The sequence below is a fragment of the Rhinolophus ferrumequinum genome, chromosome 6, assembly GCF_004115265.2.
Source record: "Rhinolophus ferrumequinum isolate MPI-CBG mRhiFer1 chromosome 6, mRhiFer1_v1.p, whole genome shotgun sequence".
Taxonomy (NCBI): Eukaryota; Metazoa; Chordata; class Mammalia; order Chiroptera; family Rhinolophidae; genus Rhinolophus; species Rhinolophus ferrumequinum.
Genome location: NC_046289.1, coordinates 56,163,393 through 56,179,126, shown reverse-complemented (window position 1 = coordinate 56,179,126; position 15,734 = coordinate 56,163,393). Strand labels below are relative to the sequence as shown.

The following is a 15,734-nucleotide window of genomic DNA, read 5'->3' as shown; positions in this document are numbered from 1 at the left end:
ACTAGTTACTTAATATGTTCTAGAAAAGCCAGTACTCATTGGTGAGCGATGAGAGGGAACTAAAAACACGTTCCCCAAACTACACTTGCCAAAGCATGGTGAGTCAGACTTGTTCTAATGAGTCATCTTTGATAACATGACTAACTCTACTTCACCCATGTCCTGTAGTCCAAACAGGCTGCTTCTACATCAGAGAGAAAACATTGGCTGTCACTGAAGCATTTTCCCCATTTGCTTTAATTCATCTAAAATCTAGTGTTTTTAAAAATAAGAAATCTATTTAGTGAGTTCATTGTAGCTTTCTGAACATACTGACATTCATTAGCTCCTATTGATAACCAAGACAAAGGGGAGAACGTCAGTCCTGTTTTATAAATGAGGAAACTGGTACACACACATACACAAATCAAGGAAACAAGATATGCTCAAACTCACATGGCTAAGAAGTGGTAAAGCTCAAACTAAAACCCAGGTTTCTTAACGCTCAGTCCATTCCTTCACAGTGAGTCTGTGTGCAAGACACGGAGTAAAGAACTCTAGTCCAGGCCAGTTTAATTGTAGCCATGACAAATTGAAAGTTTTTAATAACTTGAAAAAGAGGAGAGATGTTTTTGCCAGTAATTGCTAAGAGGGACTTTAGGCAAAAATAAAAGACTCAGGAAAATGTTTTTGAGGTTGTGGTCTTTATATCAATTTTCAGCTTATGTTATGTCTTTTGGATAGAATTTTTGGATTTGTGTCTTTTGGATGACCCTCAAATCACAGATTATTTTATGTTAAACAGCATAACTTTGTGTTTTTTAAAGTTCCTAGGACTCCACAGAGGCCTGAGTCTTTTCTTAAATATACAACTGTTTCCTTTCCTTTATTTATTTCTTTTCGTTTAGTTTTCTCCTCTTCCAACAAACTTCCCATAATTCAAGTAGTAGTGGATAGAAGAAAACAGCAAAGTATGAAGAGATCACCCTCTATCAAAGATGATAACAACATGAAAAAGAAAGAGAAAGAAAAACTGAGATGTTATTACCATGAAAAAAAAACTATGAGGAAATAAACAACAACAAGGGATTATATATGTTATGAATAAACAAGAAGTTCAGGATAAGGGCAGACAGCTACTATTTCCCATTCATGCCTCAAGGGTTGGACACGTGCAGTTCTGGTTCTGCAAGCTCTGCTGCGTTAACACCTAAGGGCACGTGTCTCCTGCTGAAGGAAGACCTGGAGGAGCAAGATGAGGAGAAGAAAAAGAGGAAAGAGAGAAGAGGGAAAGAAGAGGGGAAACAAAAGTCCTTTTGAAGCAGACTCCTTTGGGGAGGAATAACTATGAAGAATTTTTGTGGAAGCTTAAAGATTTAACCCAGCATTTGAATAGAAAGTGAGATTTAAAAAATCCCACTTATTTGTAAACAACATAGGTCTTAAGGTTTCCTGCTAAAACCTATACATATAATAAAAGTAAGAAAAATGAAATTAATGTGAATAAAAATCTAACCCTCAACTCAAATGAACATGCTCACCAATGTAATAGAGACTATAATTCACCAATGTATCAGGTCATGGCGTATTTCTTCTTTTGATTGTGTTCCGTATTTTCACTCTCTTTGAAATGCATCAAGTCAAATATTATGAAAATGTAAATATTACTAGTAACTGCAATTGGTTTGCTTTTAGGTTATTGACATGTTTTTCAAAATTGCAATTAAAATAATTAAAAACCATTAAAGTAGAGGAGAAACTGTCACTATTTCAAAAATATAATTTAAAAATCAACTTTTCCTCATTTGTTGAAAAAACCAAAGACTCAAATATAAAAACATAGTTTATTTTTTCATTCAGACTTTTGTAGTTTATTTTTTACAAAATAGCAGACAAAATTTGGTTCTTTATATTAATAGAGACTATGTAATACATCTCGAAATATATATATATATAGCACTTAAGTTATAAACACATAGCAAAATCAGCATCACTTAAACAGCAACCATGTTTTTTTCACATAATTAGGATTTCTCAAGAGATAAACATTGCTTTTAGCTTGACTATGTAAATAGTCTTTGATGCTTTATGTCAACCAGTATTTACAAAAGCCAAGTCTAAAAACTACCACCACCTACAAAAGTGATGAGCTTTAGGATACAATTTTGTTATCATGCCATAAAGCAGACTTAAAATTATAGAAAGCCAGAAGGAACTATTCACTTCAGAGCAACTGCAGTAGGTGGAACTTCTTAATTGTGATTTAAAGATGCACACTATCCAAAAGGAATGCTTTTGAATCTTCAGTCGTTGGTTTCTTCACGATGCAACCATCTCTTAATCCAAGGGAGATTATGCCCCCTGATCATCTAACTGTGATAGAGTGAAGTTGCATAGGGACTTTCTTCATCTCTGAAAAAAAAAAGAAATATGGAATAAACCAGTGTTTAAAAACTGTATTCAGAAAACTAACACATATACTTACCAAACAACTTAATATCCACTTACCAAAGAAATGCAGGAGTGTATCAATTTATAATCTCATACATGCCTTGAAAATTGTATGAAATACAAATATTCATTAGAGTGTACCTTATTGACTCAGTTTTGTGTCTCAGTTACTGAAATAAATAATGGTGTTTGCTATGTATATTTATTTATCTTACATTTAAGTAAATTATATTAAATTACAAATTATATTCATATTTATACTTATTTATATTTCTAACATTTCAAAAGGGTGTGAGGTGCCTACAACAAAAGGGGTACGTATGAAATGAATAAAATAGAAATTAAAAGTCAGGACTAAAGAAAAGAGAAAAATACAACTATGTTAACCGTAAGACATATTATAGTAGTTGAACTGAGCATCAATTTTAGTTGCAGGGTTTTGGTAGCCAGGGCAAAAAAGAAAACACAGTAGGTTGTGCCAATCTGGGAATCATAAAGGAAGGAGGAAACCAATCCTATAAGAGAACAAAGAAGAAACCAATCCTATAAGAGAATTAAAGAACAAAGAAGAAAGCTCGCATGAGATCTTATATAGGAAACACTTGGGAACACATACGGACAATGTCTTTGACAAATTTTAGAAGGATCACTATTTCACAAGTATTATCTAGGACATTACTTCCTTTGAAGGTGTCAGCTAGATGTCTCTACTTTGCTGTTACCCAGAATTGATAGCTGGACACTTATGCTATTAAAGCAAAGAAGCAAATTTTTAATAATAAATAACAGAAACAAAAGCATTTCCACAGATAAAGCCTTATGTAGAATGCAATGGCTCTGTTTCAACTTCCTATATTAAAAATGTCTTTCTGGGGGCTGGCCCGGTGGCTCAGGCGGTTGGAGCTCCGTGCTCCTAACTCCGAAGGCTGCCACATGGGCCAGTGGGCTCTCAACCACAAGGTTGCCAGTTCAACTCCTCGACTCCCACAAGGGACAGTGGGCTCCGCCCCCTGCAACTAAGATTGAACACGGCACCTTGAGCTGAGCTGCCGCTGAGCTCCTGAATGGTTCAGTTGGTTGGAGTGTGTCCTCTCAACCACAAGGTTGTGGTTCATCTCTGGCAAGGGATGGTGGGCTGTGCCCCCGCAACTAGCAACAGCAACTGGACCTGGAGCTGAGCTGCGCCCTCCACAACTAAGACTGAAAAGACAACGACTTGACTTGGAAAAAAGTCTTGGAAGTACACACTGTTCCCCAATAAAGTCCTGTTCCCCTTCCCCAATAAAATCTTAAAAAAAAAACCAAATGCCTTTCTGGAACTAAAATATAGTTTTTAAAGCAAAAAAAAAAATTTGACCCAGTACCAGCATATTTTTACCTGCTCTCTTCTTTTAGTTTCTTGACTGCCTGTGTTGATAACTTAATCTGCAAGTCTAGTCTCTGCAGGAAATCTCTGGCTGACACCTCCTCAGGCAGCACAGGCTGAACGTCAGATTCCTGAGGACTGGCAGGCGACAGGTCTTCCCCAGGCATCACTGGCTCTTCTTCCTGAGAAAAACTGCTCTCAACAGTTTCATTTTCTGGAGAATCAATTGAATTAAGTCCATTAAACAGCAATGGCTTCTCTGATATAACTGGGATGTTCAAAGTTTTCTTCAGAAATATACAATCATTGGTAAACAGTTTATTCGCCCTTTTAATCTGTTCCATCTAAAATATAAAAAAGGAAACACAGAGTCACATATAAATAAATCCAGAAGTAGGGCTTGTTACATAACACAGAGCCAAAAATATTCACAAGCAATATACGTGCAATGAGTTCTCTGGATTAAAGATTTTTAAATCGGGTTTTGTCACCTCCCCTGGTACCCCCAGGAAATGTCAGGAAATTCTGTTTCCCAGTTTTAAAAAAGGAAAGACTAATTTCCCCTCACTATATTATTTACCCTACAAGGCAGCTCTCACTGAGCAGGAAGTTACAAAACACAGAATTTTTAGCAGCATTTAATAAATTTCACTTCTTTCAACATTTCTATTATCTAGTTTTTAAAAATACTTACAAGTGCTGTTATTTTACTTCTGGGGTGCTTCTTATGTCTCTAGAACTGTGTTTGATAAATATAATGGATAAAGGAGGTGGTATAGAGATAAGTACGAATGGGGCTGCAGTCCATAAGAAAGGCTGCACAGAAAAGACGGGGTTCTGATTTTGTTTCTTTCAATTTTGAATGGACCCTGAAGAATGGGAAGAAGTGAGACAGATAAGGAAAGGAGGTGGGGAGCACTTTACAAACAGTATCTCATTTTTTTTTAACCCAATGGAGTATGTATTTGAAAATACACTTTACAAAGTTCACAGAGATTATGTGCCATGGAATCATCATACAACTGACAGAAGAAGGCAGAATTTAATACAGGTTTCGATGACCTCAAATTCTTTCACGGCCTGTGGATGACTCCCTCAAACCAGATAGGAAGGGGAGGTGGCGGTGAACCAGGGAATGGAATTTACATACGTTATTTAATCTCATGTAACTTTCATAATAGTTCTTCAATCTAGATATTGGCATCTCCTTTTAACAAATGAAACAGAGAGTCAAGAATGTGAAGTGGCCTAAGTCCACAATGCTGTTAAGTGCACACAGGGCTCATATAATGCTGGTACTGAGCATGTTGGAGAAATACTTACTCTTACATTCATCACACTGTGTTACAATGTATCTGCAGACTTCTCCACTCAACTAGCCTGGGACTCACACAATGCTAGGCTCTTTACATTCACAGTACCATCTAATTTTCACAACTCTTTCTTGTGAGGTATGGAACTGAGACAGTTTGGTACAATAGCTAAGCACACAGGCTTGGGAATCTGACAGACCTGATTTCAAATCCCAGCTCCACCAACACAAACAATTATGAACATGAACTTGTAACTTCTCTCACTGAGCCAGTTTCCTCATGTGTAAAACAGGTATCATCTACCCTTCACAGGGTTGTTGGAAGGATTAAATGAGAGTTATATACACCTGCATAGAAGAGATAGATAGATGATAGATGGATGGATGGATGGATGGATGGATGGATGGATGGATGGATGGATGGATGGATAGATGGATAGATAGACTATTTAGCAGAGCACCTGGCAGTAGATGGTACTTAACTTCTCTCCGTTTCCAATGAAGAAATTAAGGCACACAAGAGATGATTGATTGAATCAAGTACATATGGCTCTTTAAACATATGAGCCGGAATTTCTGTCTGACTCTAAAGTCTATATAACACTGGGATTAAAGTGCATGACTAATGGGACCAAATTATGGCGATCCTTTAATGCCAAGTTTATTGAATAAAAAAATTACATTTCTATTTCAAAGAGCCTGAAAAAAATAATAGTTAAATAAATAGACCCTGTTCTTCTGTTTTCTTACTCCGTGTTTCCCCAGGAATAAGACCTAGCCAGACAATCAGCTCTAATGTGTCTTTTGGAGCAAAAATTAATATAAGATTTGGTCTTATTTTACTATAAGACTGGGTATAATATAATATAATATAATATAATATAATATAATATAACATAAGACTGGGTCTTATATTAACTTTTGCTCCAAAAGACGCATTAGAGCTGATGGTCCGGCTAGGTCTTATTTTCGGGGAAACAGGGTATAAGCAAAATCCACACAAATACATAGTACATTTAAAGCTTTCTTCTTATTATTTTTTTGTTTTTGTTTTGTTTTGTTTTTGTTTTTTTAAAGCTTTCTTTTTTCCTTTGAAAGACATTACATTAATGTACCTTTTCTGTAGGTGGGGTAGTCTTTTGTGCTCTAGTTTTAAAAGAGAGAAGGCAAGAGTGAGAAGAGAGAACATGATTAGGCAGGTGCATTTTAGAGACAAAATAAAAATCTGAAAATCCTAAGTATTTACGGTCTAGTTTAGTCTTAGAGTTGAGACAGTTAAATGACTTGAATGCTTTATTCATAGCAGGTTCAGGTATATTCGAATTGCCTTGAGTGTCCCTTGTGTTTCCCATCTAGCATCCATCTCCTCTATCTTAGTACGTGGGCTTCCAATAGTAGTTCTCCCCTGGCTTGAGGGTGAGCATGCGACTCATTCCGGTACTTGGGCATCACAGTGCCCTGACTTCCATAACGGGTCACAGTCCCATCTCAGGACAATTCGGAGATGCTGCGTCTGGGAGAAGAAAGGTCCTCTATTTTATCTGCTGGAAGGAGATGGGACTGGAGCTGCTAGCAGCCCTCCTTCTATTTCATGCAACCTGACAACTAGACCGCCTTGGAGGACAGCAATCAGAACTCTGAATCAAAGCCTGAAGCTGGAATACCCTAAGATCTTTCAGTTCCATGAGCCAACAAATGACGTTGTTGATTTGGTTTTTGTTGTTCTTTTGTTTTGTTTTCTGCTGAGGCCAATGTGAGTTAGGTTTTCTGTCACTTGGAAGTGAAAGAGCCCTCACTGGTACAGGGCCCTTTCAAATGCTTATTGGCAGAGATCTACAATTGCTAATAGTCACTGTTTTCTGGGAATAGTGATGGAAGACAGAAACAGCCAGGAACACCAGGGTATGACTGCTGTTGCAGGGTTGGGAATATCAACAGTAAACTGAATTCCTTCAGGACAAGAACTGTTACTTCTATAGCTTCCCAGGGTCTAAGATCATATACACACTAAGTGTTTAGGATGGATGGATGGATGGACAAATGGATACAGGTCAGAGGAACAGGAATAAAAGATGAACCCAGAGAGGTCACCAGAAAGGGGTAGTAAGTTATCTGTTGTGTTGGTTATTCTCTAAACGCACCCTGACCTGCAAATCCATCCCCCACTGTTCCTGAGTCTGTTATGAACCCCAGGAGGCTGACGTCTTGAGAACTGCTCTACCCAAGTCACCTTGCTCTTAGAATTCCAGTTGGTGTCGCAAAGGAAGGCACCGGCAGTACGCCTGCACCATGGCTCCGGGGGCTGCATCCCTCTCTGGCAAACATCCTGCCAGGCAGCCCCAGTGTCTGGAACACTGCTCCTTCCCCTGGCCCTTCAGGCCCGGAGGTAATGTCTCCCTCGTGTTCCCATTCTCGGGGGCTTCACCATCCCTTGTTGGTTCCCTTAACCCTACTCATACTTCTGTAAATGTCCCTTCATTAAACTCTCTTTGGTCACACCCTCTAAGCTCACTATCGGTATCCTGCCAGGACCCGACTGATACACTTAACATTCAGAGCAAGGCAGGCCATCACAGCCAGGAAAGAAGCCAATGACAGGAGGCATGAGACCACGGGGGCTGAAGGACAGGGCCCCCTTGGTTCATTGTGCACGCTGTTGTACCGCTGATTCACTAGGAGAGCTGCCCCTTTAACTACTCTATGTTTTTCCTGACATCGGGACTGCCCTGGCTCCATCTCAGTATTATCAGCAAGCATTTAAGGGTTATGTTGACCCTTCCATCTAGACTCTAAGATGAAACATGAGACGCCAGCATGGAGGACACCAGGCATATCCAGACACAGTTAGCATCAAGGTGGGAACCCATCTAAGGACGGGCAGAGTTGAGCCTGAAGGTGAAAACAGTCAATGTGTCTAATGCACGGCAGGTGTTAGAAACATGTGCTCCAGGCCCACACTTTCTGGGCTCCCATCCTGGCGTTGCCACTTTGCAACCATTCTCTCTGCCTCTTTTCTTTTTAGTAAGGTAAGGATAATAAGAGTACCTTCCACATAACAGGATTATTATGAGGATTAAATGATTTGATTCATGTAAAGCATTTAGAATAATGCATGGAAAACAGGAAGCACTCAAAAGTGCTAACAACTGTTATCATTAAATTTGGTTAAAAGTGAGAAAGCAACAGGGAAGAGCAGATCCTAACGTGTGTTCAGCAAGTGAGAAGGAAAGAGGTAGGAATTTCTCCCAATAAAAATATTTCTCTCACGATGTAAGAATACATTAAGGAAATTTCATATAAACAAGCCCAGATGAATAACAGTATATGTTGTCACTGCCCTGAGGTGTGAACTTTAAGTTTGTTTTCAAAGGTAATTAATTTGATCTTCACTTGTGCTCCTTCACAGGCAATAGCTTGAACCAACTACATAGGCTCCAAACTCAGTTACCCACAGTAAAATTAAGGAATGAAACCAGCCATACAAAAAAGCCAGGGGGAGAAAGGCATTCCAGCCAGAAAGAGCAGCTGCAAATGCCCCAGAGCAGGAAAAACAATGGTATGGAGAGTAAAGAGCACGTTCCAGGCCTCGCAGGGCCTGGGGTGCCAAGGTAAAGAACTTCGATTTTATTTCTAAAGTGATGGGAAGCCACTGGAGGGTGAAGAAAAGCAGTGACATGATCTGATTACAGTTAAAGATTACTCCAGCAGCTTTGTGGAAAATGGATTGGCCAAAACGAGGTCTCATTGGAAACAGGCAGCCCAGTTATGGAGGAAACTGCAGTAGCACAGACAGGAGACTGTAAATAACCCCAAACAGTGAAAGGATGTTTTAGGAATGTTTTATCCTTTTATCTGAATTTAGATGGGTCTAATGTTCTGGGAAAAGTCATGATCTAATCCAAGGAAGAGCTGGAAAACCCTATAGCTGTTCCACCTGTCCTCTGTTCAACATTTCCTAATACTCAATTAATGCTGAGAATAGAAAGTGTGACCTTTTCAAGGTGCCACAGAACTCACCTCAGTTTCCTGGGGGCGGATGAGTAGGGAGGGAGGTATAGCAATCAAATTGCTTTCATTTCAAAATTTTTTTCTAATCAGGATTGAATAGCATGACTCAATAAAATTCACTGTCTGGTCACTAAGAAACAGAAACAGATTACAGAATAACAAAGTAAGAGCTAGCAGGGTGGCCACAAGGCCATGGTGAAATTAAATAGAACAAGTGCCATCAACAACTTAAAAACAACTTATTTAAAATGGCTCGCCTGTAAATTCGTTTTGTAAAGATGAATTCTCTATGGGGGAAATCACAAAAACTTACCCCCAAAAGACATCTTGACAGCAGCTGCTGGGCCTGGCCAAGAACTCGTCCCCTAAGGTGACTGGTCTGCTTACCGGGCCACCTGCCTAACTGTGAATGCAACATTCAAAATTTCTTTTTCTTCCTCTTGGAAAGAATAATGTAAATGGAGCCACTTTAAAATGGAGCTAAAGCTGCCATTCCGGAGGAAACTGTTTTGCATGTCTTATGTCCCAAACCTTGGAAAGATAAAAACAGGGCAAAATAATCTTTGGACTGGGTCTAAGCAAACTTGTTTCCCAAAAAATTGTTTGCAAGGATAACAAGAAAGCAGTTATAGTCCAGGGACTGATTACTGGACTAAAAAATTAAAAACATTGTTTAGCATTAACATCAGTATGTCATATTATATGCGCCAATGGAAATGTCTTCCTTCCATTGATGTATTTGTTACCCTTTCCATTCTCATAAATACCCACTGCCTTTGTCTCCTAATCGGAACATTATCTGGGCTTCTGCTTGAATTAATGATGCCCAAATAGTTATTCTTATTGATCAAAGTAAATGCTTGTTGCCTCTCATTTTGAAAGGCCTTTCACTGTTAGGTTAACATTCTCCATTCCTTGAAAAAGACACACCCTTCCAAAAATATTTCAGGATACGTAATAACTAACATTTACACAGCACTGTGTGGCTTGCAGAATATTTTCATATACACACAACTCTCATTTGATTATCATTTTACAGAAAACAGACTTAATCATTAGAGGATTCTCTCAAGATCATTTTCTAGTAAGAGCTGGATTCACCACCCCACTGTCTCCTGTTAAGTTCTAGGTTGGAGTGGCAATCAGACTCCTCCACTGCCATATGCTAATGGGGAAAAGGATTTATTTCTTCCTCATGCTATCTCCAAAGAATATATGAGATTGAATTTATATGAAATGTCCAGAAAAGGCAAATTCATGGGTTAGAAAGTATATTCATGGTTGCCTGGGGCTGGAGAAATAAACAGGGAGTAAGGGAATGGGCACAGGGATCTTTTCAGGTGATGGAACTGTTCTAAAATTGGATTCTGGTGATGGTTGCACAACTCGGTAAATCTACTAAAAGTCCTACTTTTAGGACTGAATCTACTGAATTGTACACTTAAGATAGGCCGATTAGGTGCTATGTAAACTATTCCTCAATAAAGCTGTTTTTAAAAAAGAACACATGAGAATTTATTAAGACCCCAAATTACTAAAAGCTACTCTACCATGCTTCTCACTACAACAGATGGCACTATTTATTTATGGTTCTCTTCCCTTTGACCAGCAAGAGTCAACAATTTCTATCAGCAGTGGGAGTTAGAGTTATAAACATGAAGGATTTACTTACACTGACATTTCTAACTCCCAACACGTGTTCCCACTAACATGACAATCATTTCACCTTTTCTGTTCAGGGAAGTATTAAGAAGTGACTGACTGGGCGTAGCAGTTCACTGGAAAAGGAAGAGAAGACCCTGCAGAATAAAACGGGACAGGAAATGACTGAGGGTACTGGATGCAATGTGGCCTCTGAAGAGGGGAGAGGGCAGGCAAGTTGCCAGGGGAAAGCAAAGAGAAGAAGAAAACGTTTATGCAAATAACAGGTCCCCTCATTGCCTCCTACCCACTTTCAGTTTCTATACTGTTCTCTAGACATTTGTCCAGGGTTTCCAAACAAAGAGTTCACAGCGGCTGCCTTAAGCTGGACACTTGCCCCCAGAGGCTTGCGTCCAACTAAGAAGAGAAGGATCATTGCAAAAGCCATAGCTAAATCTAAAATACTAAGTTAGGTGAGGGGCCTTAACGTCTCAGTGGAGATAAGCTCAGCCAGGGAAATTCCAGCCCAAGCAAGTTCATATCTGAGATCTGCATTATATGTATTTAACAGTTTCTCAACTCAGCCCAAAGAGTTTGAATTTCTCAGACCCACTTCCTCAAATGCCTCTTATTCTGGTAAAGATGCTCTTACTAGACATGGGATGTTCACGTTAAATGCATGCGTGGACTGACTCAATTCCCAAGTGTCCTGCTATGTGTCTCTACAGCTCTAATATCTCATTACCTACTCCTTTAAACAATAATTTAAATATGTTGATGATCTTGGCAGTCAATATTAGAAATGTAACTCACTCAACTTCTTTCTGTTCAGTCAAGGAAAGAAAAAACCATCTGCTTTTTTAGCTTCCCCCTAAAAATCTCAATTTACAATGAGTAAATCCAGTTAATATCTGCCGATATTAATTAAAGCAAGAATATCACTTCACTGTAACAATATTATTACTTCCACTGGTTATATAGAACCAGTGGAAGAGTCTCTAAAAATTTTATCAACTATAGTTCAGGGCCAAAAGTAAATTATACGTGTGTGTGTGTGTGTGTGTGTAATAAACCAGTGATTCTCAAGAGTGAGTTTCTTCTCAGGGAACATTTGGCAATGTCTGGATGGGGTAGGGGTGCTACTGGCATCTAGTCGGCAGGGATCAGAGATGCTGCTAAACATCTTACAACGTACAGGACAACTCCCCCCACCAACAAAGAATTATCTGGTCCATAATGTCGAAAGTGCTGGAGTTGAGACACCCTGTCTGTAATAGACTATCTGTGGCTATAAATTACAGTTCCCAATTCATCATGATCGAGCTTAACATCTTACAATAGAGTCTTTATAAAAAACCCGATTTACATTTTAATGGTAAGAGGTGATAAGGTTATGAGTAACAGGATCTGTATTAGCAAAACCAGGTTAGAAAGCATTTGATCTAAGGTGGAGAACTGCAGTGACCAGATGTTTAGGAGATCTACGCAAATCAAGTGAAATCATGGAGGGCAGTTGGTTGCAGAGAGATTGCTGTGGGCAGGGAAATGGGGAAATATCACTTCTCTGGATATCATGGTCTCTTAGGTGTAGTCACTCTGGCCTACTAAGTAACATGCATAAAAAATAGACAGAAAAGGCCTTCCTTCTTCAGTGCCAAGATGTTAAGAGAGACCTTGATAAAACTAGGATAAAAATAAGGGTGGAAATCCGAAGTAATATCTAGAGAAAAGCAAATGCTTTGTCACTGTGCTGACTCAAGCTTGTCTCTATGAATAAGCATACTTGAAAAATATCCTTCCCTCTCATTTATCTTCTCATCCGTAAAAAGGAGATTAATTATACCTATCTCAAGGCTTATTAAGAAAATCAAACTGAGTAAGAACAAGATGGAACTGGACAAATGCAATGCCTGGCACACAGCAGGCATTCAGCACAAGGTAGCAACTAATACTTGCCAACGATGTTTTCCTTTGGCTTTGACCCAAAACAGGCTCCATTAATAAGAATTGTAGTTATAAGTTGACATTTATTATAGAAGCTCCCAAGAGAACAGAATGGGACTATCCATGGCATAATATCAGAACACCCCTGCACAGCAAGATTCCTGCTCTCAAAATGTTTAAATGATAGAAGGACCTGCTAGGTAAACATACTAGCTGGAATGTGCAAAATAGATTACTCAGTCTCTGTCATTCGGTGAAGGACCAGAAAGAGTTTCACTTTAAGAGAACGATTTAGATAAGATCACCTTTCTTCTCATTGCTGTCTAAGGTGCTTCAGGAAAGAACACTGAAAACTGATACAGAACTCAAATGCAGAAAGGCCATCACACAGCTCAGAGTTAATTATAAGTAATTTTAATGAAACAATATGTTCCCTCAGGTTTCCATGTTCTTCCCAGAGGTGTAATACAATATGCCCAAGACACACACACTTATAAATTTATAATAAACACAGCTCTCCAGATCACCTAGACCACAGTTCTTGGCTGCTGCTTGACGACAGGTGTCACATTCACAATTGCCTAGGGGTGTAATTTCACTTCTAAATAAAGAAGCATAATCGATAGATCCAGAGCATCCTGCGGGAACTACCATTCCTGACTCATCGCAGTGCTTGTTTACACAGAAAATAAAATACTCTGCTCAAGTCCACATGTCAGTTTGGCTTTGATTAAATATATACGTCATGGGTAAGAACGAGGCTGAAAATCAGGTGAACGTGGCTGCCCGTGATGCCAAAGCCCTGGTCCTCTTTGGCCTTCCTCACGCGACAGATCTGGTCCGCGTCTGGGCAGGGCACCCGGAACTCGATGCACCTACCTGGGGAGGGAGCGCAGGCGGCCCGCCCCTCTGGCTACAGGACCAGCTTTGGCAACCATTGCTGCTGGCGCGCGCGGAGCGAGCACTTGGGCTTGGGGCCGAGCCTCCGCGGGACCCGAGGGCTGCCTCCTCGACCCTCACGACTCGCGCGCCCCGCCCCTACCGTGCTCCGCGTCCTTTCCCCACTCCCACACCCACCCACTGCCGCCAGTGCAGGCCGCGGAGCCAGCCCTGCTCACCGTGACTCCGTACTTGAGCGCGATGCCCTGCAGCGTGTCGCCCGCGCGGACGCGGTGCTCCACATGGCGCTCGATGAAGCCCGCGCCTAGTGGCGCCCGCACGCTGGCGGTGCTGCCGTAGGAGCGGGTCTTGGTGCGGGCCAAGCTCAGCGACAGCTCGGCCTCCTCCGGCTCGGAGCCGGAGCGTGAGGGCGGCGGCGGCGAAGGGGCCGAGGGCCGGGGCGCGCGGGAGCCGCCTTCCCGCAGGGCCAGCGCGGGCGAAGAATCCGCCATGGGTCCTGCGGAGGCCTCCGGGTCGGGAAGCGGGCCAAGGGGGCGGTGCCTCCGCCACCGCCTCCGCTTCCTCCTCACTCCGGCTGCGGGTGGCGGTGCCGCGGGGGTGGTGGGCTGGCGGCAGCGGATGAAGGCTGCGGTCCTAGCATGGCGGGTGTCCCCTCCTCCGCGTCCCGCCTCTCCCGGGCGCACTTTCCAGGGGAAAAGCGAAACCAGGCCTGACTGCGCGCTCCACCCTGCCCGCCGGGACCGCGGAGGCCCTGCGGCGCGAGGAAGCCGGGGGACGCGCCCAAGCCCGCGGCCTTGGGGGCTAACAGCCGCCCATCCTTAAGTTTCCTCCGCAAGGGTGGAACCCCGCTCCAGGCCGACAGAGCCTGGTTAGAGCCCTGCCCTGACCACAGCAAAACACCAAAGCTTTGCTCTGCCCCCTTTATTGATTTCCCCAGCAGGCACCAGCTTTCTCAGACCTTTAAGCTCTCCCGTGCCAAAGGTACTTCCCTCTCCCCCACTCGATTACCCGGATGGCCTCTAAGTCTGCATCACACAAAACATTAACACCGTTAAACACACAGCTTCTTCAGGCGCATCTCAACAGCCCGGAGGGTCCATTCATTTCAATATCACACTAAGAGGATCGTGCTTCTAAGGCCTGGTGGGTGACGTCAGATTAACCTCCAGTTGTTTGGGTTTCATTCTTCATTGCACACCAGTACCACTTTTAGTCTTGGGGGGCCTTGAAGGTCTGACTAGCAATGGTCTATTCTCCTGGCTCACTGCTTAGAATTTACTATCTGCACCCATCGTTTTCTCTTATCAGTTTGGTTTCCTCTTTAATACCCTGAAATCGTAACTCCCCAAAGTATTATCATTAAATCTACCAATGACCTCTTATCTGTATTCTTCATCTGAACACCCTCTCCTCAACATTCTGGCTTCCCACAGCGCATTCACTAGACTCTAGTGCCCAGATTTCTGTTGTACTCTGGACAGCTCTCCAAGATGAGGTACCCGGTAGGCAGGCTGGGAGACTGGAAGTTTGATTCATTGGCTGAAGTTTCCATATGGTGCTGTGCTGGACAGAGGCAAAGGAACTAGAGCTCAGGAGACATAACAAAGGATGGGAGAGGAGCAAGAGGTCCCCACATCACCCTCCCACTCAAAAATTCTTCAGTGGCTTCCTGTAGACAACAGCATTAATATAACAGACACTGGCATTCAAGGTGCTCTTTCCATTTTTATTATTCATGCTCTGGCCATATCCCATCTACAACTCATCCTGTCTACTCCATATGCTCCCGCCAAACAGAGCCACCGAACTTGCCCCTCTCCCTAACTTCATGCCTTGCATATGCTATAGCCTCCACCTGTAACGCCTCTTCCAGTACTCTCGGTCTACATTTTTAGAAAATGTAAGGCATATTCCAAATGATACATCATCCATGATATTGTTCCTGATTCTTCCCACCTGCCCCTTTTCCCCAACTGCCCAATTTTTATTGTTTCTCCGTTGAAACCCAAGGTGGTTTGAACCTCTTGTTTAGCATTTAACTTGTGTTTTGTGCCATGGACTTGTCTTATGGCCTCTGTACTTGCTCTTGGGAGGTGTAACAATAGATCTTACTCATCTGTTTAACTCAGCAGA

At 41.7% G+C, this 15,734-nt stretch overlaps 1 protein-coding gene across 1 annotated transcript; it reads right to left on the bottom strand.

Moving 5' to 3' along the window:
• Positions 1–1,804: 1,804 nt before the first annotated feature.
• Positions 1,805–14,532, bottom strand: LYSMD2 (LysM domain containing 2). The gene is made up of 3 exons (XM_033107450.1): positions 13,820–14,532; positions 3,809–4,140; positions 1,805–2,391 (listed from the first exon to the last, which is right to left on the bottom strand). Exons 1-3 carry the CDS (start codon positions 14,090–14,092, stop codon positions 2,349–2,351), a joined length of 648 nt encoding a protein of 215 aa, XP_032963341.1. The 5' UTR covers positions 14,093–14,532; the 3' UTR covers positions 1,805–2,348.
• Positions 14,533–15,734: the final 1,202 nt, after the last annotated feature.